General features: G+C 44.6%; 1 protein-coding gene across 6 annotated transcripts in view; it reads left to right on the top strand.

Annotated features, from left to right (window-relative positions):
• SESTD1 (SEC14 and spectrin domain containing 1) overlaps positions 1–27,336 on the top strand; it is a 283,107-nt gene that overhangs the window by 231,154 nt on the left and 24,617 nt on the right. For all 6 annotated transcript variants that reach the window (XM_029605904.1, XM_029605907.1, XM_029605908.1 and 3 more), the window contains exons 13-14: positions 14,781–14,940; positions 24,025–24,106. In XM_029605904.1, the coding sequence (XP_029461764.1) occupies positions 14,781–14,940; positions 24,025–24,106 (242 nt within the window). The remainder of the gene's footprint in view (positions 1–14,780; positions 14,941–24,024; positions 24,107–27,336) is intronic.

The following is a 27,336-nucleotide window of genomic DNA, read 5'->3' as shown; positions in this document are numbered from 1 at the left end:
AAAATACTTAAGAAACAGACATACACATAGAGATCTCATTATCAAAAATAAGTTGCAGCATATTACTAAAAAGCTTCAGTTTACAATGTGGTCTTTTTAGATTAATTCTGTTCATTGAAAAACATAACATAGATAGAACAGCTTGACACACATTGGTTTATTTTGCTTATCAAGCAACAGAGCAATAAACAGCAGTCACTTTAGGTTTTTATTATTTTCTCTCACCTACCTCTAGCCTATTCCACCCCCATATTCATAGTAAGATGAAGGTAATGATCAAGCAAATTGTGTCCATTGCCTTCCCACTTCCCCCGCTCCCCATCCATCCCTATACTCCATTAATAGCTCCAGTGCCTTAAAAGGAGCCAATGAGCAAGGGGCAGCCAGGAATGTCCCATTAAACATATCAAAACATTGTCAATAAATACAAATATTGTAGCAGTTAAACATATTTGTAATCCAATCAAGGATAATTAAGTACCATACTCTTCACCTTCGGGGAGAGTGATTGTGAGTATTTGTCCCATATTTCCACAAATTGGAGTTTACACTTAAAAGAATGCAAGGTATCCAAATTTTCCATCTGCATGAGGTCATGCAACAGATTCTGCCAAGCCCAATATGCTGGAGGAGACTGATCGCACCAAACTGGCCTTCTTTCCCAACAAACAAGCCTTCCAGACAATGTGTATCACCACATCTCTCTAAATTAAAAGCTACTCCCTGATCAAATAATTCAGCTTCCAGAGGAAATGACATATCATATTCTAATATTTTAACCAGAAAATTCTTCACTTTGCTCCAAAAGCTTTGGATTCTGGAGCATATTCAAAAATAGTGTCCCAGAGTACCTCTGGATGTGTTACATTTAGCACAAATCTCCTACTGCACAAGACCTGCCTTATAGAGATGTGTTGGGGGGAGATATGCTGTCCGCATAAATTTGTATTGTAACTCATGCAAATTAGTACTTTTCTAGACTCAGGAGCCTCTTGAAACATCCCAAAAGCTGTGACCCTGTCATATTTGGGGGTATTTCAGATTTGCCATTTTTTGCAATAAAGACTTATGGTTGGCAGTGAAGGGGAGGTACAACAAAGCACAATGCAAGCAAGAGATGCCCATTTTTTCCCCCTCTCCTCAATTTGGAAGAAGCCCTCTATACGTTCATTAAACTCTTAAGTGATTTGGGCATTAGTTAATGTCTGTATGTAATGCTTCAATTGCATATATGCAAAAATGTATTTGGGATTCAGGCCGTATTGCAGCTCCGAAGAAGGCAAGATCTTACCATCCTGATGCAGCGCCTGGGCTACATGTTTAATCCCTTTTTTGTGCCCATTGAATAAAAGCTCAGGATTGCATCCCTGGGATGAAATTTTGGTTACCCTGTAGGGGTATAAATAATGATTCATATGATTATGCTCTAATTTAGCACATAGGAACTTCCAAGCCTGACGCATAGAAGCCACTACATGTTGCATCTTAAATATATTGGAAAGGCAGCAAGGTATGCATGTAAGACATGGGGAGGAGCAATTAAGCGTTCTTCAAAGACCAAGTCAGAAAGACAATCTTTTAAATGTCTAAAGAGACATGCCATATAGCTTTCCAAGCCACCCCCCCCCCCCCCCCTCTGTCCACCCTACTACTAGCTGCTGAATTGGAATTCTAGCCCGTTGACCCTGCCATACGAATCAGGATAACTCAATTTCACATCCTGTTTTTGCAAGGTCAGTGGCATGTTCTGCATGACAAATAGCCACCATGGTCACAGAATCATTTTAAATGGATTAAATCTCCCAGATATCGAAATTGGAAGAGAATTGCACAGTAAAAATGTTTGCTTCATCCCCCTTCAATAGGGGAAGGACATTCAAATCATATAGCTATCAGAGATCAATAGAAAGGATAATTCCCAGATATTTAAATGAATCCTTCTCCCACCTGAGAAGAAAGTCCAAACCCGACATAGCATCCAAATGGGGGGAAGAAGCAAATGCTTCAGATTTCCCCATAATGAGCTTAAATCCTGAGAAAGGAACCAAATCTAGTAAACTCCTTCAGGAGCTCCATTAAGGAATCCCATGGTTGGGAGAGATGAACAAGGAGATAGTTTACGAAAACTGCTATTTTAAAGTCTCATTCCCCAGTAGAAATCCCTTTAATCGCCTCATTTGTCCATATAGCTTGAAACAGAGTTTCTATAGATAGGGGGAACAACAGCAGAGAAAGGGGGCACCCCTGACATATGCCCCGATACATGGAAAACATGGCCTCTGTCGCTCCCCCATTTACAAGGATTGCTGTTTTAGGCCTAGAATAAAGGATTTCACCACTGCCAAAAATAGACCAACAATCCCAAAGCCTTCCAGAACAAATAACAAATATTCCAAATCAACTTGATCGAATGCTTTCTCACAGGACAAGCAGGATGGTAGTCCTCACATATGGGTGACATCACAGGATGGAGCCCAAATCAAGGAATACTTTTGTCAAAGTTTCCAGAACTTTGACTGGCCCCTACTGGGCATGCCCAGCATGGCACTAACACTGCAGCCAGCAGGGGTCCCCCTTCAGTCTTCTTTTTTCTGCGCAGCAGTAGCCTCGTGGTTAAAAAGCTCTGCAGAGATTCCTGACAGGAATTTTACTCACGGAATTACTAAAAGTTAATTTGCCCCACAGTGGTCCCTCCTTTAACTTTTCCAAGCTGCAGTACTCCGGTAAGTTTTTACCCATTTTTCCGTCTATTACCTTCGAGTTTGGCCCTCGCGGCCTACTGGCCGTCGACTGTACCGCGGCTCAATTTTTTCCATGGCCATGGCGTCTGGGTTCCGTCAGTGCCCAGACTGTAATCGCACCATGTTCATAACAGACCCCCATAAAGTCTGTGTAATGTATCTAGGATGAGAGCACGATGTCTTGACCTGCACCAAATGTGTCCTAATGACACCGAAAGGTCGCATGGCCAGAATGGAGAAGATGGAACTTCTCTTCCGTGCTCAAACCCCAACTCCGTTGATTGCATCGACGTCGTCAGAACCGACTCCGTCAACTTCAAGCCAACGTCGACCACCAGCCGGTGACCATCCGGCGTCGACGACATCTCGGCCATCGACACCCTCTACTCCCCTTCAGGACTGAGGGGATCGTAGAGACAAACATCGACATTGAAAGTCTTGGACCAATGAGGGAGTGAAATCATCGATCTCGCCATCGTCCAAGCAGCCGTCGAAGAAACCCCGTCCAGAAAAGGCACCGACCTTTTCGGCGACCGGGTAACCGAGGCAACCCTCACCTGACAGGGTATTGGGAGCCACAACTCTGCCTTTAACGGTGGTCCCTCCAGCTATGCCTCTGCCTTCTTCTGTTCTGGAGCCGGGGCTGCTTGCTCCAGGTCTCCGAGAAGAATTGGACTGGAAGGTTCAGGAGGCCATCGACAAGGCGATGCAACGACTCCAGGTTCCTCCGACACCGGTACCGATTGTGGAACCGACCACCGACCCAATTCAGGCAGCGTTGGCACCGCTGCTCTCCAGGATGGAAGCGCTCATTGCTGCTTTTCCACCGATGGACCCCAGGTCACCGATGGCTCCGGTGCCCTCCCTGCTTACTTTGTCATCGGGAGGAGAAACACCGTTCCGCATCCCTCCATCGGGAGTTCTGCCTCAGCCATCGATGCCGATTCTTCCCTTGCCACCGATCCAACCATCGGTGCCGATACGCCCGTTGGCGCCACCGAGCCATCCATCGATGCCTGCGCCGGTGCCTTCGATGCCTTCGTCGGTGCCTCCAATTATTCCTTCGATTCCTTTGGAGCCTAGACCAGGATCCTCAGGTATCTCAGCACCCCGTCCCCCTCTAGCTCCTAGAGGGGCAGGTGCTGATCCCTATGATACCTGGACTGATGATTCCTCCCCAGACGCCAATGATTTGCCTTCACCACCTTCACCCACTGAAAGTAGAAAGCGTTCTCCTCCAGAGGACCTTTCCTTTATAAATTTTGTGAAGGAAATGTCTGAATTGGTTCTCTTCCAATTACAGACTGAACAAGATGATAGACATCAGATGATGGAGTTGCTTCAATTCCTGAATGCTCCCAAGGAAATAACCTCCATCCCTATCCACCAGGTTCTTCTAGATCTCCTCAAGAAGAACTGGAAACATCCTGGCTCCATTGCTCCAGTCCACAGAAAAGCTGACACTATCTATTTGGTGCAGTCAGCTCCGGGTTTTCAAAAACCTCAATTGGATCACCAATCTGTAGTAGTAGAATGTGCACAGAAAAGAGCAAAAAGATCAAAGCCTCGCACAATTTCCCCCCCTGGCAAGGAACAAGTTTCTAGATGCCATTGGTCGCCGTGTCTTCCAAGGATCAATGCTCATCTCCCGAATTGCCGCTTATCAGCTCTATATGACCCAATATAATAGGGTCATTTTTAAGCAGCTGCAAGATTTAACAGAATCCCTGCCAGAGCAATTCCAAACCCTAGTAAACAAGGGGTTTGAGGCAGGCAAGCACGAGATCAGATCATCCAATGATAACTTTGATATTGCTACTAGATTATCTGCAGCAGCTATTTCGGCAAGGAGATGGGCCTGGCTCAAATCTTCCGACCTTCGCCCTGAGGTACAAGACAGGTTATCCGACCTACCCTGTGTAGGAGATAATCTGTTTGTTTGGAGAACAGATTCAGCGGACGGTGGTGGAACTTAAGGACCATCATGAGACCCTAAAACCGCTCTCTCTGATGCCTTCGCACTACTCTTCAAAACAGCCCTTCCGAAAGGACTCTAAGAAGTCATTCTTCCGCCCAAAGAGGTCCTACCTGCCACCAGCCAGATCCCGTTCAACGAGGCCTTTTCAAAAAGCCCAATCTCATCAGACACGGAAACAAAAACCGCAAACAGCTCCTCAACCAGGTCCCGCTTCAGGTTTTTGACTTCTTCCTAGAGAGCAGCAGCCAACTTCCATTGCCTCACATACCAGTGGGAGGTCGATTGTGCCACTTCAACAACATATGGCACTCAATCACCTCAGACCAGTGGGTACTGGCGATAATTACTCAGGGTTACCATCTGAACTTACAGTGCCACTGGCCTCCCCACCTCTATCGACATGGAGAACATCCGATCACTCCATCCTTCTGGATCAGGAAGTCTCCCTCCTTCTCCAGTCCAAGGCAATAGAACCCGTACCCTACTCTCAGCACGGCCTAGGATTCTATTCCCAGTACTTTCTAATCCCCAAAATATCGGGAGGCGTTCATCCTATTCTGGACCTATGGGCCCTCAACAAGTACCTCCAGCGAGAGAAGTTCAAGATGGTAAACTTAGGCTCGCTTCTTCCTCTTTTATAAAGAGGAGACTGGCTCTGCTCTCTGGACCTCCAGGATGCAAACACTCATATTGCAATAACTCCATCTCATCGCAAATACCTGAGGTTTCTAGTAGGCCCCAAGCACTGTCAGTACTGAGTGCTTCCATTTGGCCTAGCATCTGCGCCACGAGTCTTCACAAAATGTCTCGTAGTAGCTGCAGCCTTCCTCAGGACTCAAGGTGTTCACGCCTACCCCTATCTAGACGATTGGTTAATCAAGGCTCCCACTCAGCAAGCTGCTCTGTTGTCCCTCAATCTAACCTTACACACTCTAATTTCATTAGGATTTCTCATCAATTACGACAAATCCTATTTAGTCCCATCTCAAACCTTGTCATTCATTGGGGCAGACTTGGACACCTTGCAGGCAAAGGCTTTTCTGCCTCGACAGCGAGCTCTCACTCTCATGTGTCTTGCACACCAGCTGCAGTTTCAGCACTCCGCGACTGCACGCCACTTTCTTATCCTCCTGGGACACATGGCGTCCTCAGTTCAAGTCACACCAATGGCCCGTTTGACCATGAGAGTCATGCAGTGGACTCTACGGTCACAATGGACTCAAAGCATTCAGCCACTGTCAACCATTGTCCACGTAACCAACTCACTCCATCAGTCTCTCGCCTGGTGGAAAAATCGGAACAATCTCCTCCAAGGCTTGCCCTTTCAGGCTCCAGATCCTCAATTAACTCTCACCACCGATGCTTCCAATTTCGGCTGGGGAGCCCATGTGGCCAATCTGCAGACACAAGGATCTTGGTCTCCAGAGGAAGCCAAACACTAAATAAATTTCCTGGAGCTTCAAGCAATCAGATATGCTCTCAGGGCATTTCAGGATCACCTCTCAAATCAAGTTATCCTGATCCAGACGGACAACCAGGTGGCCAGGTGGTACATCAACAAACAGAGAGGCATGGGCTCCTTCCTTCTGTGTCAGGAAGCTGCACAGATATGGAGGGAAGCCCTCTCCCATTCGATGTACCTCAGGGCCACCTGATTGCCAGGAATGGACAATGTGTTGGCAGACAAGCTGAGTCGCATCTTTCAACCGTATGAGTGGTCTCTCAACCCCTCAGTAGCGACCTCCATCTTCCAACACTGGGGATATCCTCACATAGACCTCTTTGCGTCTCCTCAAAAGCACAAAGTAGAGAACTTCTGCTCTCTCATTCGTAGCAAACACTCTCAGCCCAGAGATGCATTCTCCCTCTCGTGGGCAACCAGTCTACTTTATACATTCCCTCCACTTCCTCTTCTCTCGAAGGCTCGCGTGAAGTTACATCAGGACAAGGGAACCATGATCCTGATAGCACCTCACTGGCCACGCCAAGTGTGGTTTCCAATACTTCAGGATCTCTCCATTCACAGGCACCTTCCTTTAGGAAAGGACCCGCTTCTGATCACTCAAAACGACGGGTGCCTCAGCCACCCCAGTCTTCAAGCCTTGTCCTTGATGGCATAGATGTTGAAAGGTTAATCCTTCAGCCACTTAACCTTTCTGAACCAGTTTCCTGTGTCCTGATTTTTCACGGAAGCCTTCCACGAGAAAATATTACTCTTACAAATGGAACAGGTTTACGTCATGGTGCTCTTCTCAGTCCCTTGACCCCTTTACCTGTCCAGCCACAAAGTTTTTGGACTATCTCTGGCACTTATCAGAGTTAGGTCTAAAAACTTCTTCCATCAGAATGCATGTCAGTGTGGTAGCCGCCTTCCATAAAGGTGTCGGGGGTGTTCCCATATCAGTACAACCCTTTGTAACATGTTTTCTGAAGGGCTTGCTTCACCTCAAACCTCCACTGTGTCCTCCGGCCCCTTCTTGGGACCTCAATCTGGTTTTGGGTCGGCTCATGAAACCACCATTCGAGCCTCTTCAATCCTGTGACCTTCGATATCTCATATGGAAAGTGATTTTCCTTCTGGCAATCACTTCGGCTCGCAGAGTTAGTGAATTACAGGCTATGGTTACCTACCCGCCTTACACTAAACTTCTGCAGGACCGGGCAGTACTCCACACTCACCCTAAATTCTTACCCAAAGTAGTTTTGGATTTTCATTTAAATCAATCCATTATACTACCTACCTTTTTTCCCAGGCCCCATTCCAATCCAGGAGAACAGGCTCTGCTTACCCTTGACTGTAAACGGGCTCTAGCATTCTACCTAGACTGAACAGCTGCCCACAGAGAAAGCACTCAACTGTTTGTCTCTTTCCATCCTAACAAATTAGGGCAGCCTTTTGGTAAGCAGACTCTCTCCTCCTGGTTGGCGGACTGCATATCCTTTTGCTATCAGCAAGTGGGCATTCCATTTCAAGACCGTGTTAAAGCACACTCTGTGAGGGCCATGGCGACTTCAGTAGCACACCTACGATCGGTGCCACTTCCTGACATTTGCAGGGCTGCCCCCTGGAGTTCTCTCCACACCTTTGCAGCCCACTATTGCTTGGACAAAGCCGGAAGACAGGATTCCATCTTCGGCCAGTATGTCCTTCGTAACCTGTTTACAACATGACGTATCAACACCCTTCCGCCTGCCCGTTAGGGTTCAGGATGCCCTCGGCCAAATTTTATCCCATTCCTAGTGCTTTGCACACCTGGGTACATTTGGTGCATGCTCAGAAATCCTCAGCTCGGTACTCACCCATATGTGAGGACTACTATCCTGCTTGTCCTGTGAGAAAGCAAATGTTGCTTACCTGTAACAAGTGTTCTCACAGGACAGCAGGATGTTAGTCCTCACGAAACCCGCCCGCCGCCCCGCAGTGTTGGGTTCGTAACATTTTATTATTTTATTTTTCGGTACTGCCTGTAGCTTTTAAATAAGACTGAAGGGGGAATCCTGCTGGCTGCAGGGTTAGTGCCATGCTGGAAACTTTGACAAAAGTGTTCCGTGATTGGGCTCCATCCTGTGATGTCACCCATATGTGAGTACTAACATCCTGCTGTCCTGTGAGAACACCTGTTACAGGTAAGCAACATTTGCTTTTTCAGCATCGAAATCCATCAAAAGCAAGGGAATATAAAACAGACTACTGTGAAAGAGGGAGATCAAAATTCTATGCACATTAACTACAGAATGCCGACCTCTCACAAAGCTTCCTGATGATTGGCTATAAGACCATGTAAAAATCTTGCTAGTCTATCTGCAAATACCTTTGCTAAAAGTTTATTGTTAAAATTCTGCAAAGATCTAGGTCGGTAGGACTCCGGTTATAAGGGATCTTTCCCCTTCTTTAGAAGAATAGTAATAAGAGTGGCATTTGCATTGAAAAGGAATCTTTTGTCATGGTAATAAAATATGGGCCTGTTATACAGGGTCATTTATCAAATCGTGATAGGGCCTTATTGCAGGCATTAGGGCCCTAATGCCCGCGATATCCATTGTGATGGTAACGCATCGCGAGATGTGTATGCAAATTTTAAAATTTTAGTCAAAAAGGAGGAGTTGGGGCAGAGTTTATGAAAATGAGGGGTGTTTAACATTGCGTGCGATAGGATAACGCACATTTTAACCCAGAAAATTACCCCTTTTTTGCTGATGTTAATGTTGTGCGGTATGCCCAAAACAGGATTTGCGATAAATATCGCAAATCCCGTTTCAGGCAGGAGAGGAAGAGAGAGAGGGAGGAGAAGAGGAGTAAGAGAGAGAGAGCCTCTGGGATGGCACACATATTAGCAGCTATTTATACCACTGTAGGATCGTCATCTAGTAACTCGGTGAGGTTTTGGTGGTGGTCTAGGATTTGGGGGCAGATTTACATGTACAGTCAGGTACGAACAGCACAGAACACGTCAGTGAAGATTTGATGTGATTTGGAGTGAGGAAAGGTACACACAGATGAAGTTTGCACAGTGTACTCTCGCCCTAGCTTGATAGCAGCTAGGTAGAGAGTGCATCAAACTAGGTTGATAGTACACCAAAACCTCACCTCGAATTTCTCTCTCTCTCTCTCTCGCCAGGAGCAGCCCAAAACGTGGAAATGCCTGTCTGGGCAATTCTCTGCTTTCAATGTGAAAAAATCGTGGGTGTGATAAATTTAGCATGCATTGCAGTAAAATACCTATGCAAAATGCTGAAATAGCACGCGTTGCGGTATCTCGAAACCATGCCCCTTTTTTATTGTGGGCACTATTAATGCAAAATTTATAATAAAATGATAAATGTAGGTCATAGTTTGTAGAATTCACCCACATATACATCTGGGCCCAGAGCCTTGTATAGTTCACCCTGCTGTATTTTCACCTGTATCTCCCTGGGTAGTTATTGGATCATTGAGGACCTCTAACTGATGTACTGCAATCTAGTCCCTGGCCATCATATAACTAGGTTCTTTGGAGTAAAGACATTTAAAATTCTCCAAGAAGACTTTTTGGAGTTGTGTCTTAAGAGTTAACTACCCTACTCTTATTATCCTATATAGCTGCTATATATTTAACACCCTCTCTGCATTTAACCAGTGAAGCTAAAAGCTTGTTTGGACTTATTTCCAAATTTATAAAGTTGGTGCTTTTAATAGAACATAGATTTTTGTGCTCTCAATGGATTAGGAAATTTAAAGCAACTTGCGAGGAAATAATTTGCCCTTGCTGTAGTCGTATGAGTCTTAGCTAGTAGTATTCTATCCTGTCTAAACTGTTTTTCAAGATTAGTCTTTTATCCAGATCTTTCTTCCTTCTGATCAGATATGCTATAATATCCCCACGTAATACAGTTTTTGCGGTTTCCCAATACAGAGCTGCCTCATGCACATGGCCCTGATTGTGTTCATGAAAATCCTTCTACTTCTGTTGCAAATATGCTTGGATCACCATGTCCCTGTATAAGTAGGCTGGGAATCTCCCCTGTTAGTTCCTCCCCCTTCCATCCATTTTATATCCAACCAAATTATAGTATGGTCATTTATTTCCAGTGGGCCGATAGTAGCCTTGGTTAGTTGAGAGAAAAGCTGTGTGGATACTAACAAATTGTCAATTTGAGATTGAGTGGCATGCGCCCGGGAGACATGGGTATAATCTCGCTCAGTAAGATGCAACACTCTCCATGCATCCAAAAGATAGAGTTGTTCGCATAACAAAGGTATACCTCTATGCCTCACAAATTTTCCCCACCGCACACTGCGACCTATCTACAAGTGGGTCATACACCATATTTAAGGCACCACTTAAAACAATGGGAGCCTATGACTAGACCATGCTCCCGCCTATGGAGAGTAATATAAAAAGTGGAGTCATATACATTTAGGGTGTATATATTACAAAGTGTGAGAGGTTCCCCACAAACTGAGCCATTTAAAATCAGATATCAGGCAACAGGGTTTTTAATTTGAGTATCCACCCTATATGATGTCTTCCAAATCAAAATAGCAACCCCCGCCTTCTGAGTGCCCAATAAGCATCTCCAACCCATCAACGCCTCAATTTGCTGTGTTCCACATCATTGAAAAATGTTTCTTGGATCATAACAATGTCAGACTTGTGCTTTAATAAGAACTTTAATATCTTGTGTTTTAATTTGAGATCCCTGACCCGGAACATTCCAAGAGGTTATTCTCGTATCTCCTTTACCCCCCATGGAACATAAACCGAATTCTCCCCCAGCAGAAATTTAGATCACATTGTAAAGGTTCATCTCTTCTGGTCATGGGCCGTGTCCCACGGAATGGTGCTCAGGGTCGGGTACCTGGCAGGGATGGAGAACGTGGTAGCGGACAGACTGAGTCTTGCCTTCAGAACCCATGAATGTCCTTGGACTAGAGGGTTGCAAATTGGATATTCCGCCTCTGGAGGAGCCTGGACGTGAATCATTTTGCATCCCCTTGCAACAAAAAGGTGCTTCGGTTCTGCTCCCTGTACAGGTCAGATAGCAAATCAGCCTCAGACACCCTTTCCTGTCATTGGGGCAAGGGACTTCTGTACACGTATCCTACGATTCCTTTAGTGTTGAAAACTCTCTTGGAGCTTTGCAAGGACAAGGGACTATAATCCTCATAGACCTTTATTGGCTGAGACAAGTCTGGTTTCCACTCTTATGGGAGTTGTCCATCTGGAAACCCATTATGCTGGGGACTTCCCCAGATCTCAACACGTAAGATCGAGGCAGGTTGCGACATCCCAGTCTCCATGCTCTGTCGCTCACAGCCTGGATGTTGAGCGGTTAATCATGCAACCACTTGATCTCTGATGATGTGTCTAGGGTTCTAGTGGCTTCTAGAAGGTTCTATGGACTGAAGTAGAGGAGGTTTTCCATGCTTTTTACATCAACCCCATAAAGAGAGCATTCGGGAGCAGGGTTTGGAAGTAAGCACATATATATACATTTTATAAATGGAATATGATTATTCATCATCAAACACACACACATGCTTTTACCTCTACTAATCAAGTCGTGGAAATTAAATCCAACTTCTCTTTTGTCTGCAGATTTTGGGTGGGGGTCTGGAGCAAGTTGTGAAGATATTAGTCAACTGATGAAAGGTCAACTGGTAAAGGTCTCAGCGAAGTTGCGCTTAGAAGTATATGCATAAGGATTTTCATAGAAACATGAGGGCAGAAAAAGACTATTAAGCCATAACTGATCTGCCAATTCAAGCCAACTATTCAACTTTACAATCTCTACCACCTCTCAGCAATCCCCTGTACTTATCCCATACCTTCTTGAATTCAGTTAATGTCCTAATCTCCACTACCTCCTTGGTAAGGCTTTTCCTTGCATCCTCTACTCTCTCTGTAAAGAAATATTTCCTTTGATTACTCTTGAGTCTACCCTCTTTCACCTTCATCCTATGATCCCTGGCTCTAGAGCCTCCTTTCCTTTGAAAGATGCCCACTTCCTCTGCATGGAAACCTTGGAAATATTTAAATGCCTCTTTTCATATCTCCCCATCCCACCTTTCCTCTAGGATATAGATGTTTAGATCTTTAAGACTGTCACCATATGCTTTAGAAAGAAGACCGTTTTAATAGCCAGTCTTTAGACTAACTCTAACCGGTTTATATCCTTTTTAAAATGTGGTCTACAGAAATGTAGACCAAATGAGGTCTCTCCAGGGCTTAAACAGGGGCAATATTACCTCCTTATTTCTGCTGACCATTCCTCTCAACAGGTACCCAAGCATCTTTCTGGTTTTTACTATCACCTTATACATCTGCTTGGCCACCTTGAGATCATCAGATACAATCATCCCCAGATCCTGTTCTTCTTTCATGCTTAGAAGAATTTCATGCCCTATATTTACTCCTGGGGGGATTCTGTGAAAACAAATTTTAAATTCTGCACACAAATCTTAAAATTCTGCACACTTTATATTGGTCAAAATAACACAATTTACATGACAGTCTTTAAGTAATTACATTTTAAATTAAGATAGAAAAAAGTTATCACTTAGAGATGCAGAATTTTAAATATTTTGAGCAGAATTTCCCTAGAAATTCACTGTAAGCGTGTCCCACTCGCTGTCCCTACTCCCCTGGCTACTTTGCCTTCTCAGGCCACAACTCCTCCACCTGCCAGTGTCTCTCCGCTCCACTTCTAGGCTCAACCCTTTCCACTCTATCGCCAGTCCCTGAGTTTGATCTCGTTTTCATTACTGCCCCTCACACAGGCTCCCTCTGTCCCTCCCTCTCTCACACACATGCTCCCTCTCTCTAGATCACATACACACTCCCTCATATAGGCTCCCTCACTCTCTCACGCACACACACACATCCTCTCATTCAGGGTCCCTCTCTCTTGCATACACACCCACACAAGCTCCCTTTCTCTCTCACGCATACATCCTCACTAAGGCTACCTATGTCTCTCTCTCTCTCATGCACCCCTTCACAAAGGCTCTGTCTTACACATACACAATCCCTTCACACAGGCTAGCACCCTCACATACACAAGATCCCTTTTTCATTCACACGATCCCTTTTTCATACACACAAACTCCCAATCTCTCTCTCACACACATTCCTTCACAATCTCCTCATATAGGCTCCCTCTCTCTGGCACCCAACTCAAGCATCCCTGCCCCCTGCTCTCTCACCTCCCATGCTCTCTCTCACACCCTCCTGTTCACCCCCCTGCTTTTTCACCCCCTGCTCTCTCTCACCCTCCCATCCCCTCTCCCACACCCCCTCTCTCCTCCCCTCTCTCAAGCCCCCTCTCTCACACCCCTTTCCCTCTCTTCACACACACACACACACATTCACGCTCATAGGGGCCTTCATCTTCGCCGCGAGCAGAGCGCGTCCTGTGGCACAAGGGGGCACAAGGAGGGCCTTCATCTTTGCTGCAAACAGTGCACACTCCATTCGTGGCACACAGGGGCCTTCATCTTAGCCGTGAACAGCGTGCCAGGGCCTTATTCGCACACTCAATTCGCGGCATGCTGGGGTCTCCTCTGCCATTTTCTGCGCAGAATTTCCCCAGGACTATATATTGTACCTGTCCCTTGGATTTTTGTATCCTAAATGCATGACTCTGCAGTTAAATTAAATCTTATTTGCCAGAATCTAGACCATTCATTGAGCTTCGCTGGATCCCTTCTCATATTTTCCACACCTTCCTGCTATCTACTCTGTTGCAAATTTTGGTATTCTCAAGAAGTCAAACTTTTCCCGATAATACTTCAGCAATGACGCTCGTGAATATGTTGAAGAACCAGTCCAGAAACTGATCCCTGTGACACCCTGCTAATTACATCCCTTTCTTAGGAGTGAAATCCATTTATCTTTTGTCTCTCACTCAACCAGTTTCTAGCCCATGCAGTTACTTTAGGGGCCCATACTAAAGCTCAGTTTATTTGTCATCTATGCAGATTAAAAGCGAGATATGCGCATACATCAGCCAACTTTATAAAATATCTGCCTCCACGCATAAACTGAGGGTTATTACGTGCACATGTGGCAATTATTTAACATATAAATGTAGGCACACACTTTCATAAACTATTTGCAAAAACTATATGTACCACTCCATTACAAACTTGCTCACATTCTGAAACATATTCAAGTACTTTCGGGGTGGAGACATGGTATTCTGTAAACTATGTGGCTCCTCCCTGCACAGTTTATAAAATTCAAGCATAACTTTAGATTTACCAGCTTGAGTGTATTTGCTGAATTATTCTCATTGTTGAAAATTGTCTTATCGTAACAATATAAAATGGATCTTATGTAAGGGATTGTTTTATGAAATTCAAATTGCAGCCTAAACAAATACTAAGAAGTGTGTGTTTGAATTACACCTAAGGCAAAAATGCACTTAGACAAAAACAAGAAGATGACAGGAACATGTTATTGGTTTACTCTGTGTGGTGATAGCTGAGAAATGAATTTCCACACAGTCTAATTTTATTCTGCTAATATTAACTGTAATGTACTATACCGTGCTGTCACATATGTGTACCTTGGTTTTAGATTCAGGCCTGCAGGGCTTACGTGAAAAAGGTCAAGGTCTTCTGGATCAGATCACAAACCAAGCTTCATGGGCATATGGAAAAGATGTGTCTATTGAAAATAAAGAGAATGTGGATCATATCCAAGGAATAATGGAAGATATGCAGCTTAGAAAGCAGAGGTATTGACTGTAACTCCACCATCTAGGATAAAACTAAACTGTTAAGTCTGGAAAATGAAAATTTTACAGTATAATTTAAAAATAGGATTAATGTAAAGATTCTTACTACCTGGAATACATTTAAATGTGTATATTACAAGTTTTGAAAGACATAAATTAATCAATAGCGAAATTCAAAATTCACCAGTACTTCATAGACCCATCATTGAAGGAAATAAACAAATATGACCCTCATATAAAAGATGGTAATGTCTGCTAAGTAGAAAAAGTAGTCTTTTTCAGACCTCATGTTAGGTAATAATCATTGGTCATACAATTGGTTTTTTTAAATAATTTTTTGTATGGAATCTTTTGAGAAGAATAGAAAGTATGAGAACTTAACTTAAAACTCCTCTTGTTCTTAAAGGAGAGCTGCCCGACACTGCCAGTACTGTTTCAATGTTTTGATTTCTTAGAGCAATAGTGTGACTGTCTTATTTGTCCTTTCACAGAGGTATTTCACTCGCAGAGATATCAACTAAATGAAACTGGCTAGGTTCTTATCAATGCCAGTATGAAAGTTAGCTTATAACTTGCTGGTTGTGCTGTGCTGAGCATTGTTTGATTGATTATTCACTGTTTGGTTTCCTTTATACCAGTGTTGTCAAACATAAATTAGTTACATTGTACTTTTATTATTGAACTGTCACAGAGGCATTTCAGCCTACCTGTCTCTGAGGTCAACATTCAAAAGGAACATTCCTATCAACAGGCTGAATTTTATCTGGGTAACTTTTTACCCAGGTAAAATACAGATAAAAAACAGAGGTTGGTTGGCTGCTGTTTTTGAAGCTTGATCAAAATTTAGCTTGGTAGCACAGATAGAGCATTATCCAGCTAAATTTTCCCAGGGAAGGCTGGTGATAGCAAATGCTGTTCTAAAGTTACCCAGCTAATTTTACCTAGGTATATTCAGTAAGAAACTTACCCCAATAAATCCCACTGACTTTCCTAGTGAGTTACCTCATTAATATCTATAAATTTAGCTCAGCAGAAATGCTCCCTTCAAACCTTTTTTTGGCCCAGTAGTTTATCATTTTTTGTTTTTCTTCTACCTCTATCAGAGCCAATGCTGAGATCCTGACACCATAAATCTTAATTTGCAAATACCTGGGAATTTTTCCACTGTTTTAATAAACTCTCCCATTTTTCTAGTCTGGGAGCCATGCACCTGGGTTCCTTTCCAGAATTCTGTATCATGGGCATTAAATCTGGACAACAGGTACCAACCTCAACAATGACCAGAACTGACCATCCCAGGCAACTTGGGATGTGGAGGACTCAATCCAATATGGCCCTGTTTAGCCTTAGTTTCTTCTTTTCCACAGAGCCCACATTACTCTTCTGCTTCATCTTATTTTTTTAGTACATATCATCAGGATTAATTTGTCACTGTGCCCTGTGATCTTTTTCTAACCCTTCTAGTGTCCTAGTTAAGTTTTTTTGATTGTTTTTCTAAGTTTAATTTTCATACCTCACACTCAGCTGGTGCACTGATGAGCATCAACCGCCCATGGTCATCGAGTCATTCGATTTCGCTTCTCTTTTTTTTTCATCCGTCATGGATAAGCAAGCCAGCAGTTTCCAACAATGCCTCCGGTGTGTCAGTGTTATGTCTATCTGAGATACACATGATAGATGTATCCTGTGCCTGTGGGCTTTTCATGACATCTAAGGGCATCATCTGTGCACAGCCATGATCCCCAAAAGGACATCTGTGCATCTGGAGCTAATTGAAAAGCAATTAGGGCAATGAGAGATCGACCCATCAGAATCAACATTCGACCTGTGGCTTCCCAAGACGATATGGCCATTCCTGATTGCTGCTTGGTTTTGTCATTGGCTGTCTTTGAAGAGGAGCCAGACAGATAGATCCATCAGGCCTTGGACAAGGCAATGCGAAACCAATGTGAGCCGAGGTTTAGCTGCTACTTCAATCCATGCAGCAGTCTTGCGCTAGTGCTGGTGTCAATGCCAATGCCGGTTCCCAGAGGGGGTTCAAAATAGATGATGGCTTCCCCAATGGTAATCTCTAATCCATCAAGGGAGGAAACTTCCCAAGATGCAGGAGCTCCTCAGGTTCTATGGACAAACAGACAAGTGCTCCCCTCTCTAAGGGTACCAGTCAGACTGTGACTGAGTATTCCTGGGAGTAGGGCTACTGATCTGGAGATATCTCTGAAGAGAAATTAACAAGTCTCTCCTCCTACCCCCCTCTCCTTCACCAGAGTGAAAGAAGTTCCCTCCAGAGGACCTCTTTTGCTGGATTTCTTCAGAGAATGGTAGAAGCCATTCCTTTTCCTTTGCTGAAGGAGGGTGAGACTAGTAATAAAATGCTGGACATCCTCCGGTTTATGCAGCTTCCTAAGGAAATCACAGCAGTGTCAGTACAGAAGATCCTTCAAGAGGTACAGACGAGGATATGGGAAAACCCTCTCTGTGACTACTGTAAATAAAGACTGACACAATTTATCTCATCTAGAAGGCTCCAAGATTCAAAAAGAGAGAGCTATCACACCAATCTGTGGTTGTCAAATCTACTCTCAGGAGGGCAAGAGAGCTAGGACCCATTATTTGATGCCCCCAGGGAAGTATTCCAGAACCTTTAGATACTCTTTATTTATTTATATTCCACCTTTCATGACATTTGAAAGTGGATTGCATTCAGGTGCATATAGGTATTTCCTTATCCCCAGAGGGCTTACAATCTAAGCTTGTACCTGAAGCAATGGAGGATGAAGTGACTTGCCCAAGGTCACAAAGAACGGCAGCAGGATTTGAACCCTGGCTTCCCTGGTTTGCAACTGGGAGGTGACTGAGTAGCTTTCCCAGACGCGCTATGACAACTTTCAGTCACTAGTGAAAAATGGAATGGCAAGTGTTAAACACATGGTCTGATTGACTTTTGATGTTTTTGAGATGGCATCAAGAATCTCTGCAGTGATAATTGGTGCTTGCAGACTCACCTGGCTGTGGTTCTCAAACCTCCTACCTGAGCTCTAGGAAAGACTCGCTGACACGTCATGCACTAGAGAGAATCTCTTTGGAGATAGAGTTTAAGGAAGCAGTGGCAAAGAACTGTGAACACCTTGCAGTGTTTAGCAATTCTACATAACCAATCCAGGCCCACCCACCTCTGCCAGGAGGTATCCGAGCATGGGGCTGAAGTGACAGTTCCAACCAAAGAGGTGCTATCCTTCTCCCCCAGGGCCCCTAGATCACAGCCAGCACTTCAGTCAAAATTTGGGAAAGGGTTTTGACTGGATTGCCGAGAACATAACCTGTATCCCCATACCTGTGCCAGAGGGTCTTCCTGTCGGAGGCAGGCTGACGTTTATGTAAATCATTGGCCCAATATAACTTCGTATGTGGGTCCTTGGCATCATAAGAAAAGGGTACGGATTATATCTATTGAATGGCCTTCCAAATCAACCTCCAGACCCTTCTTGGGAGAATTTTCTGCATAAGGAATTGCTTCAGAAGGAGTAATCCCTTTTAGAGACCAATATATTCTCTCCCCTTTCTTCATGGGGAAAAGGGCATCAAATTTTCTCCAGCTCATCCTAAACCTGAGGGCCTTGAACAATTTTCTGAAGAAAGAAAAGTTCAAGATGGTTTCTCTGGGCAGCTTAATCTCCTTGTTACCAAAAGGAGACTGGCTATGCTCTCTCAATCTCAAGGATGCTTACGCCCACAGAGAGTTTCACATCACAGGAAATGTCTCAGATTTGTAGTAAGGGACCGTCACCTTCAGTTTCATATGCTGCATTTTGGCCTAATGTTAGCACCACATGTTTTTACCAAACGTGACGCCATGTGGCAGTTTACCTTCACAAACTCGGAGTGTCTACCTGGATGATTGGCTGGTCAAGAGCACATCGCAGGTGGGGACCACAGAATCGATATGCAAAATCATCTGAGTGTTGGAATTGCTAAGGTTCATCATCAACTGCCCAAAGTCCCACTTGAGCCCGTCATCTCAATTGGAGCTTATCAAAGCTCTGCTAGACGCGACTCAAGAGATTAGCCTTTCTTCCACAGCAATCATATTGATATCTTCAGTAGAAAGGATCCAGGTGAATCAGCATGGGACATGTTGATGTTGTTGGGCCGTATGGCATCAACAGTTCGTTATTCTGTTGGCATTTTTCCATATGAGGAGAGCCCAATGAACCCTCAGATCACAGTGGCTTAAGGCCACTCAATCTTTGGGACTGCATCTGCATCACATAGCCACTCTAAGGCTCCGTGTCCTGGTAGTGAGATATTTCCAACCTGACCAGAGGCATACCTTTCCAGGTTCGTTAAATCCAAATTGTCATGACCATGGATGTGTCCAACCTGAGGTGGGAGCCAATGTAGAGAGGCTCTGTACTCAAGGTGTTTGGTCTGCTCAGGAGAAGCTTCCTCGAATAAACTTTCTGGAGTTAAGGGCAGTTTGGTGCACTGTGAAGGCTTTCAGAGATCAGTCAGCCAACCAAAGTCTTCCTGGGCCAGACGGACATTCAAGTTGTGATGTTTTATATCCAACAAACAGTGATTGTTCCTCATGTATCAGGGAACTGTCCAGATGTGGAACTGGGCTATATCTCAGGGGTTGGTCCTTAACCATGTATTGGGCAGACAGATTGAGTTGGATCTTGAACTTCTTGAATGATTCCTGGTCCAAGCCATAGAAAACCAGATATTCTGTGAGTGGGGCATACCCATGGTAGATCTGTTTGCATTCCCTCAGAACAGAAAGTTTCCCCTCTTCTATTCTAAGAAAATGGCAAATGGAAGGGCTAGCTTTAGATGCTTATGCCCTCAATTGGGGCAAGGGTCTGCTGTATACATATCCTCAGATTCCACTAGTCACAAAGACTCTGTTGAAGCTAGGAAAAGATTGTGGGACCATGATTTTCATTACCTCCTTTTGGCTGAGAAAGGTTTGGCTCCCACATCTGAGGGAGATGTCAATCAGAGAACCAATCAGGCTGGGGAATTCCCATCTCATCACTCAGGATCAAGGCAGGTTGTGACATCTCAACATTGGGTCCCTGGCTGTCACTGCCTGAATGTTGAAAGGGTGATTCTGCAGCCTTTGCATCTATGAAAGGATGTGACTCATGTTTTCTTAGCTTCAAAAAAAGATTTCTCCTACTCCACACACAAACTGCTTGATTACCATTTATATTTATCTGAGCCAGGTTTTAAGACCAACCAAGTAAGGGTTCATCTCATTGCAATTGGTGCCTGTCATCAATAAGTTAGAAGGTAGACCAATCTCTATAAAGCCTTTGGTTGATTGATTTTTGAGGGTCATGCTTCACTTGAGGCTTCCCATCAGGCTTCCTGCTGTGATTTGGGACCTCAACATGTTCTGAGTCAGCTAATGAAAGCTCCTTTTGAGCAACTGTGCTCCTGAAGTACCTGACCTAGAAGGTTGTATTTTTGGCAACGGTCACGTCAGTGTGCAGAATCAGTGAGACCCAGGTTCTGGTGACTTATCCAGCTTATACTAAGTTTTATCATGCTAGGGTGGTTCTGCGCACTCATCCTAAGTTTCTGCCTAAGGTGGCGTCGGAATTCCATCTTAATCAGTCAGTCATCCTTTCAGCATTCTTTTTCCAGGCCACATGTCCAACAAGATGAACAAGCATTGCACAGTTTGGACTGCGGAAGAGCCTTGGCCTTCTACCTGGAGCAGTCTGAAGTCCATAGAAAGTCCACCCTGCTTCTTGTTTCTTTTAACACTAATAAACTAGGTATTGCCATTGCCAAACATAATTTATCCAGTTTGGCTAGCAGATTACATCTCCTCCTGTTATGCCCAGGCGGACCTGAATCTGGTAAGTCATGTCAGGATTCATTCTGCTAGATCCATGGCAGCATTAGCCGCTCACTTAAGAGTGGTCTCCATGGAAGAGATGTGCAAAGCTGAAATGTGACGTTCTCTCCACTCATTCATATCGCACTACTGTTTGGACAGGAACTTCTGATGCGACAGTAGGTTTGGCCAATCTGTCCTGAGGATTCTCTTTAAGGTGTAAAACCCAACTCCACTGCATCAATAGGCCCATTGTTTTTGTTACAAGCTGTCCCTCATAAGAAAAGGAAAAAGGCCTGTTTCCATCAAAAGCAGTTGTTGTGCCTGTTTGCACTGTTTTTGGTTTTTCCCTTTTTTTTGTTAACGCAGCTTGTAGCTAGGAATTCCCCATTTGTGAGGACTGCCATCCTCTTTGTCCTTGGAGAAAGCAAATTAGCTTACCTGTAACATGTGTTCTCAGAGTACAGCAGGATATCAGTCCTCACAAAACCCTCCTGTCTCTCCTTGGAATTGGCTTCTCTATATTCTTGTTAAGAAATAAGACTTGGACATATGACATGGAATGCTGGGCATGCCCAGTGAGGCACAAAGTTCTAGAAACTTTGACATAAAAGTTCCAGACGAAGCACTATCAGATGATGTCACCCACTTGTGAGAACTGATATCCTGTTGTCCTCAGAAAACATGTTACAGGTAAGCAACTCTGCTTTCTTTCAAATGCTATTTACATGCCTTCTGTTTATCTCAATACTGTGGGAAGGCATAGCAGGGAGCAACAGAAAAAATGCTTCATCTGTTTGAAATATTTTTTAAATTTTTATAACATTTCAGCATAAATGTAAATATCTCAGAGGACATTTGCGTTATTCTAGAGGTCCATATTCAGTAGGCCAGTTAGTGGATAAGTTATCCAGCTAAAGTTAGCCAGATAACTTGCCCATAGATTCAGCGGGATAAACCAACCTAAAGTTATCCGGTTACCTATAGCCGGATAACTTAAAAACCTACCCAGTTATGTTTGAATATAGCCCGATAGGATTTTTAGTTATCCGGCCTTGTGTGGCCAGATAACATGCTACTTAATGATACTTTTAAAGATATCTGGCTAAGTAGCACTGTCCTCACCTAAGAAGATAGAGTATCAGCAGGGCAATCCCCTCCTTCCCCACCCCAAAGCCCAAAGCATAATAATAAGGCCCTGTTGGACCATGCTTTTCAACACCGCCCCCCCCCCCCCCCCCCCCCACACACACACACACGCCTTTGTAACAACTTAGGGAGGGGCTGGCATTGTACGCCAACCCCGGTCCTAATTCTGACTTAGAAATACAATTGGGCTGCCTCTCCCTGTTCCACTCGCCCACAAGAAACACTAGAGATGCCTATCCCCTTGACCCTCCCCATCTCCTCTGATACCTTTTTTATTTGAGCTGGGAGCAAGGAACCCTCTGCCCCCACTCCCAGCGCTGCTCAGACAGATGCAGCACTGGAAGTGTAATCTTACATTGAAGTTTACGCTTCCAGTACTTCCTCTGTCAATGCAGAGCTGGAGGCGCTGGGAGTAGGGCAGAAGGTCCATCACTCACGGCTCGCATAAGAAAAGATATGGCGGGACTGGTGCCACTAGCGTTTCTTTTGGGTGGGTGGGTGGGGAGGAAGGGGGTAAGGCAGCCCAATTGTATTTCTGTGTCAGAATTGGGACCAGGGTCAGTGTACAATGCCAGCCCCCTCCTAAGTTGTTTCAAAGTTTTGGGGTGGGGTGTTGAAAAGCACTGCCTAACAAGGCTTTACTATTACATTTTGGGGTGGGGAGGGAGGCAGTTGCCACACTTATTCTCTGACTTCTTAGGTGAGGACAGTGCCACACAAGGCCAGATAACCTAGCCAGATCTAACCAATATTTAGTTACATTAGCCGGATATCTTTGCCCCTCCCTGGAAGCACCCAAAATGCCCCTTTTTTATCCAACTAAATTATAACTACTTACCCGGCTAGATTGTAAGCCCTCTGGGGATAGGGAAATACCTACAGTACCTGAATGTAATCCACTTTGAAGTGTTGAAAAAAGTGCGAAAAGTGTAATATAAAAATCTAAATAAATAAGTTGCTAAATATGCCACATTTGCCATTTAGAAGAATAATTTTTTAGTTATCAGTCTAAATGGTGTTTGAATATTGAACTCCTAGTTAATAACTGTCAAGGGTTTTTTTGTGTAACATAGTCTTTATTCTTTAAACTGCAAGCAGCCATGAGTTATCTCATGAAATAATACAGATGTGTGTTCAGTAGTCTGAATCGAGAATGTGCTGCACATACTGTTCAAGCCAGGCCTGCTCAGATTCCCATTCTGAACATTCTCCTTACTCCTTGCCATTCTTTTATGGTCTGTTAGTTTGTTTCTTTGTGAGTGATGTTGATCATTTCTATGATAATTGCATATATCATAAATAAATAAATAAATATTGCTCTTAGAATTGTTTTGCATGTTAAAACTATTGTTTGAAAGTTCACTTAGATATCTTTGAATCTTGTCCAAATTATCTAATGAAACATTGAGAATTATCTAACTAGTGAAAAATACCTTAATTTTATGACTAGCTGGGGTGTTGGGCATGGGTTGGTTTAGGGGTTCGGTTTTAAACATTTTGTTTTTATATTTATAATTGTATAATACAAGTCATGTCCATCGGTAATAGACATTTTGCATCTGCAGATGCAGTTCTTGAAGCCACTGATGGTGGCTTTTTTGGGTCCTAGCATCTTTCCCCCTTTACTGCCTTCTTCCATTTTATTTATTTATTTATATCGCTGAAAAGTGCTGTTATGGGGCTGCTGAGGCAGTGGTAAGAGGAAAAAAAAAGGGAGGGGGAACCCCACAAAATAACAAATTGATCCAAAAGGAGAAAGAGAGGTTGAAACATCTGAACCATAATTTGGACAAAAAAGTGACCGAGAGGCTCTCAAGGGAACTCCTACACATGCTCAGTAGAGCAAAATTTTTATCAGCTAAGAGAGAAGGGTCCATTTGGCACTGTCAGATGATGTAACCCATGTATCAAATTCAGTCCTGCTTGTCAACGGAGAATGTGTATTTTTAAGGCTGTAATTGTTTGTTTTTGTTAATGATGCTAAATGGTGTAATACACTTTGATTAGCCTAGTGCTGTAGAGGCAGTCTCACTATTAAATTGTCAATACATCTTAATATATTGTATGTATATATTTGATTTTGTTAGGTGTGAAGATATGGTAGATGTACGAAGGTTAAAAATGCTTCAGATGGTACAGCTATTTAAATGTGAAGAAGATGCTTCTCAGGTAAGAGTGGTTGTTAATGTGTGGTATGTGTTATAGCCCAAACTTCTTGATTTGACATTATGATGTGAAGAGACATATGTGATTTGCCCCAGTATTACATTCAGTTTGTTGTGACCTCTCATGTTGTAGACGAAAGGGTGGCTACTATAAATTGGTCAATGGTCTTCGTTCTCAAGCATATGGCAACAGACTTGGGGAAATATGATAGAGGTGTTTAAATACCTCCAAGGTTTCCATACACAGAAGGTGAGCCTCTGTCAGTGGAAAGGATGTTATAGAATTGAAGGGTCATAGGATGTGGGCGAAATAGGGTAGACTCAGGAGCAATCCAAGGAAATATTTCTTTACAGAGAGGGTGGTGGATGCATGGAACAGCCTCATCATAGAGGTGGTAGAAACCAGGAGAGTAGATGAATCCAAGAAAGCATGGTATAAACACACAGGATCTCTGAGGGAGTGGTAGGGATTGTAAAGCTGAATTAGTTGGGTGGATGGATAGACTAGATAGGCCATATGTCTTTTTTTTTTCTGCTGTCCTGTTTCTATGAAAAAATGTCTCTTCGTTCATTGTACCTACATGGCTCAGTTAAATAAGCTGCTGATTTAACTCAGAACTCTGAAATAATATGCCTTAAAAACTTTACATCCATGAAAGGATTCTGATTATATTATAAAACAAAGGTTATTTTTAAAAAGTATCTAGATAATCCTTATTTAACTAAAGAATGTTTTTCAAACAATAGATTTAAATAATTTTTGATTGATTGAATGGGCTTTTCTCTCATTCTAGGTCCCTTTAGATATTGGCAGCAGCTGGTGCTGTTGATGTCTCTTTCCCTTCCTTGTTTTAGTGATTTCACAACTGAGTGAAAAGTAGGTTCTCATAACTGTGTTGGGGGTTAGGAGGAGAAAAGCAATGTTTCATTCACCGCATCTTTTGAAGCTATTGATATGAACTCACTGAGAGTGCTTACACTTCCCTTTGACACATCATTGGCTCTACTTATGGGGTTTTAGAGTTGGGACAAAAGCTTTCCCGGTATTGCATTTCTTTTGGTTTTATATTTTAAATCATGTTGAGTAGAGCCATTTCACTAACAAATTTAAACACAGCATTTTATTAGACCCAACCAAATGCTGCTATTCCTGTACGTACCCGAATCAGTCCAGAAAGTGGGTTGAGCCTCCTTTCCAGCAGGTGGAGACAGACTAAAACTTGAAGGATGCCCTATATCAGGACAGAGCCTATCCTCTACCCCTTCAGTATTCGTCTGTCTCCAGCAGGTGCAGCAGACATCTTGCCGGCGGGCGGTGGATCGCGTCTTGGAGCGCCTTGCCTCTCTCGGATGGATAGTGAACTTTTCCAAGAGCAAGCTTCAGCCCTCCCAGGAGTTGGAATTTCTGGGAGCCCACTTCGACACCCGAGAAGGCAAGGTTTTCTTACCTCGGGCACGAGCCCTCAAGCTGATCGATCAGGTCCAGACTTTGATTGCCCTACCCTCCCCGACAGCCTGGGATTATCTCCAAGTCCTGGGATCCATGGCTTCTACCATCAACCTTGTCCCTTGGGCTTTTGCTCATATGCGTCCGTTACAGAAAGCTTTGCTGTCCCGTTGGCAGCCAGTGTCGGAGCAGTTCCACGTAGTCCTTCCGTTCTTGGATTCTACTGCCGACGAATTACAGTGGTGGCTGTTTCTTCCTCATCTTCTGCAAGGGATGCCTCTTCAAGCTCCACAGTGGACGATAGTGACCACGGACACCAGCCTGTTGGGCTGAGGTGCGGTCTGCCTTTCTTAGTCCACCCAGGGAACATGGTCGCAGAATCAGTCGCGCTGGCACATCAATCGACTGGAAACTTTGGCGGTCCGCCTGGCGCTTCAGGAGTTCCTTCCCCTGATCCGCGGCAAGGCAGTACGAGTCCTTTCCGACAACTCCACCACAGTGGCCTACATCAGTCGCCAAGGGGCACTCGCAGTCCCCTGGTAGCCTTAGAAGCCAGCCGTCTCCTCGCTTGGGCGGAGCGTCACCTACAGTGCCTTGCGGCTTCTCACATCGCCGGGAAAGACAATGTTCAAGCCGACTTCCTCAGCCAGCAGTCGCTCGATCCGGGAGAGAGTGGGTGCTCTCGGACGCGGCCATGGCTCTGGTAGTGGACAGGTGGGGTCCTCCTCACCTCGACCTCATGGCGACTCTGCGCAATGCCAAGGCCAATTGGTTTTTCAGCCGCTGGAGGGAGCATGGCGCAGAGGGCGTGGATGCTCTGGCTCTGCCTTGGCCAGCGGACATCCTTCTGTACGCGTTTCCCCCGTGGCCACTGGTGGGGAAAGTTCTCAGGAGAATCGAACTCCACCGGGGACCGGTGATTCTCGTCACTCCCGAGTGGCCGCGAAGGCCGTGGTTCGCGGATATCATCAATCTAGCGGTGGACGGGCCCCTGCGCCTCGGTCATCTCCCTCGTCTTCTCCGGCAGGGGTCTGTATTTTTTGACCAGGCGGATCGCTTCTGTCTTGCGGCCTGGCTTTTGAACGGTGTCGCCTGAGGCGCAAAGGTTATAGGGAGGAGGTCATCTCCACCCTGCTGCGAGCCCGGAAGCAGTCGACTTCTCTGGCCTATGTGCGCATCTGGAAAGTTTTTGAGTCCGCATGTACGGAGGCGGGTGTCCCTGCGCGCTCCGCCTCGATTCCTTTGATTCTTTCTTTTCTTCAGAAGGGTCTCTCTAAGGGCCTCTCCTTCAGTTCTCTACGCGTTCAAGTCTCTGCGCTCGGCTCTCTCCTGGGTCGGGTGGACGGTCATGCCTTAGCAGCTCACCCTGAAGTGATTCGTTTCCTGAGGGGCGTTAAACACCTCCGCCCCCCCTCTCGGGCCACGTGTCCGTCGTGGAGTCTCAACCTAGTCCTTCGTACTCTCTGTGCGGCTCCCTTCGAGCCTCTTCGCCATGCTACGCTCAAGGATCTTACTCTAAAGACGGTCTTTCTGGTCTCTATTTCCTCTGCTCACTGTATTTCCGAGCTTCAGGCGCTGTCCTGTCGGGAGCCCTTCTTGCATTTCTCGGATTCCGGGGTTTCTCTCAGGACGGTTCCTTCCTTCTTGCCTAAGGTTGTCTCCGCTTTTCATGTCAACCAGTCAGTCGAACTCCCAGCGTTCTCTCCGGAGGAAATTGCGGGTACGGCGGGTGGCGACCTTCGTCGGCTAGATGTAAAACGAGTCTTGCTTCGCTATCTCCAGGTCAC

Source organism: Rhinatrema bivittatum, chromosome 6 (assembly GCF_901001135.1).
Source record: "Rhinatrema bivittatum chromosome 6, aRhiBiv1.1, whole genome shotgun sequence".
Classification (NCBI taxonomy): Eukaryota; Metazoa; Chordata; class Amphibia; order Gymnophiona; family Rhinatrematidae; genus Rhinatrema; species Rhinatrema bivittatum.
Note: the sequence above shows the minus strand (reverse complement) of the source record. Positions and strands in the feature narration are given on the sequence as shown.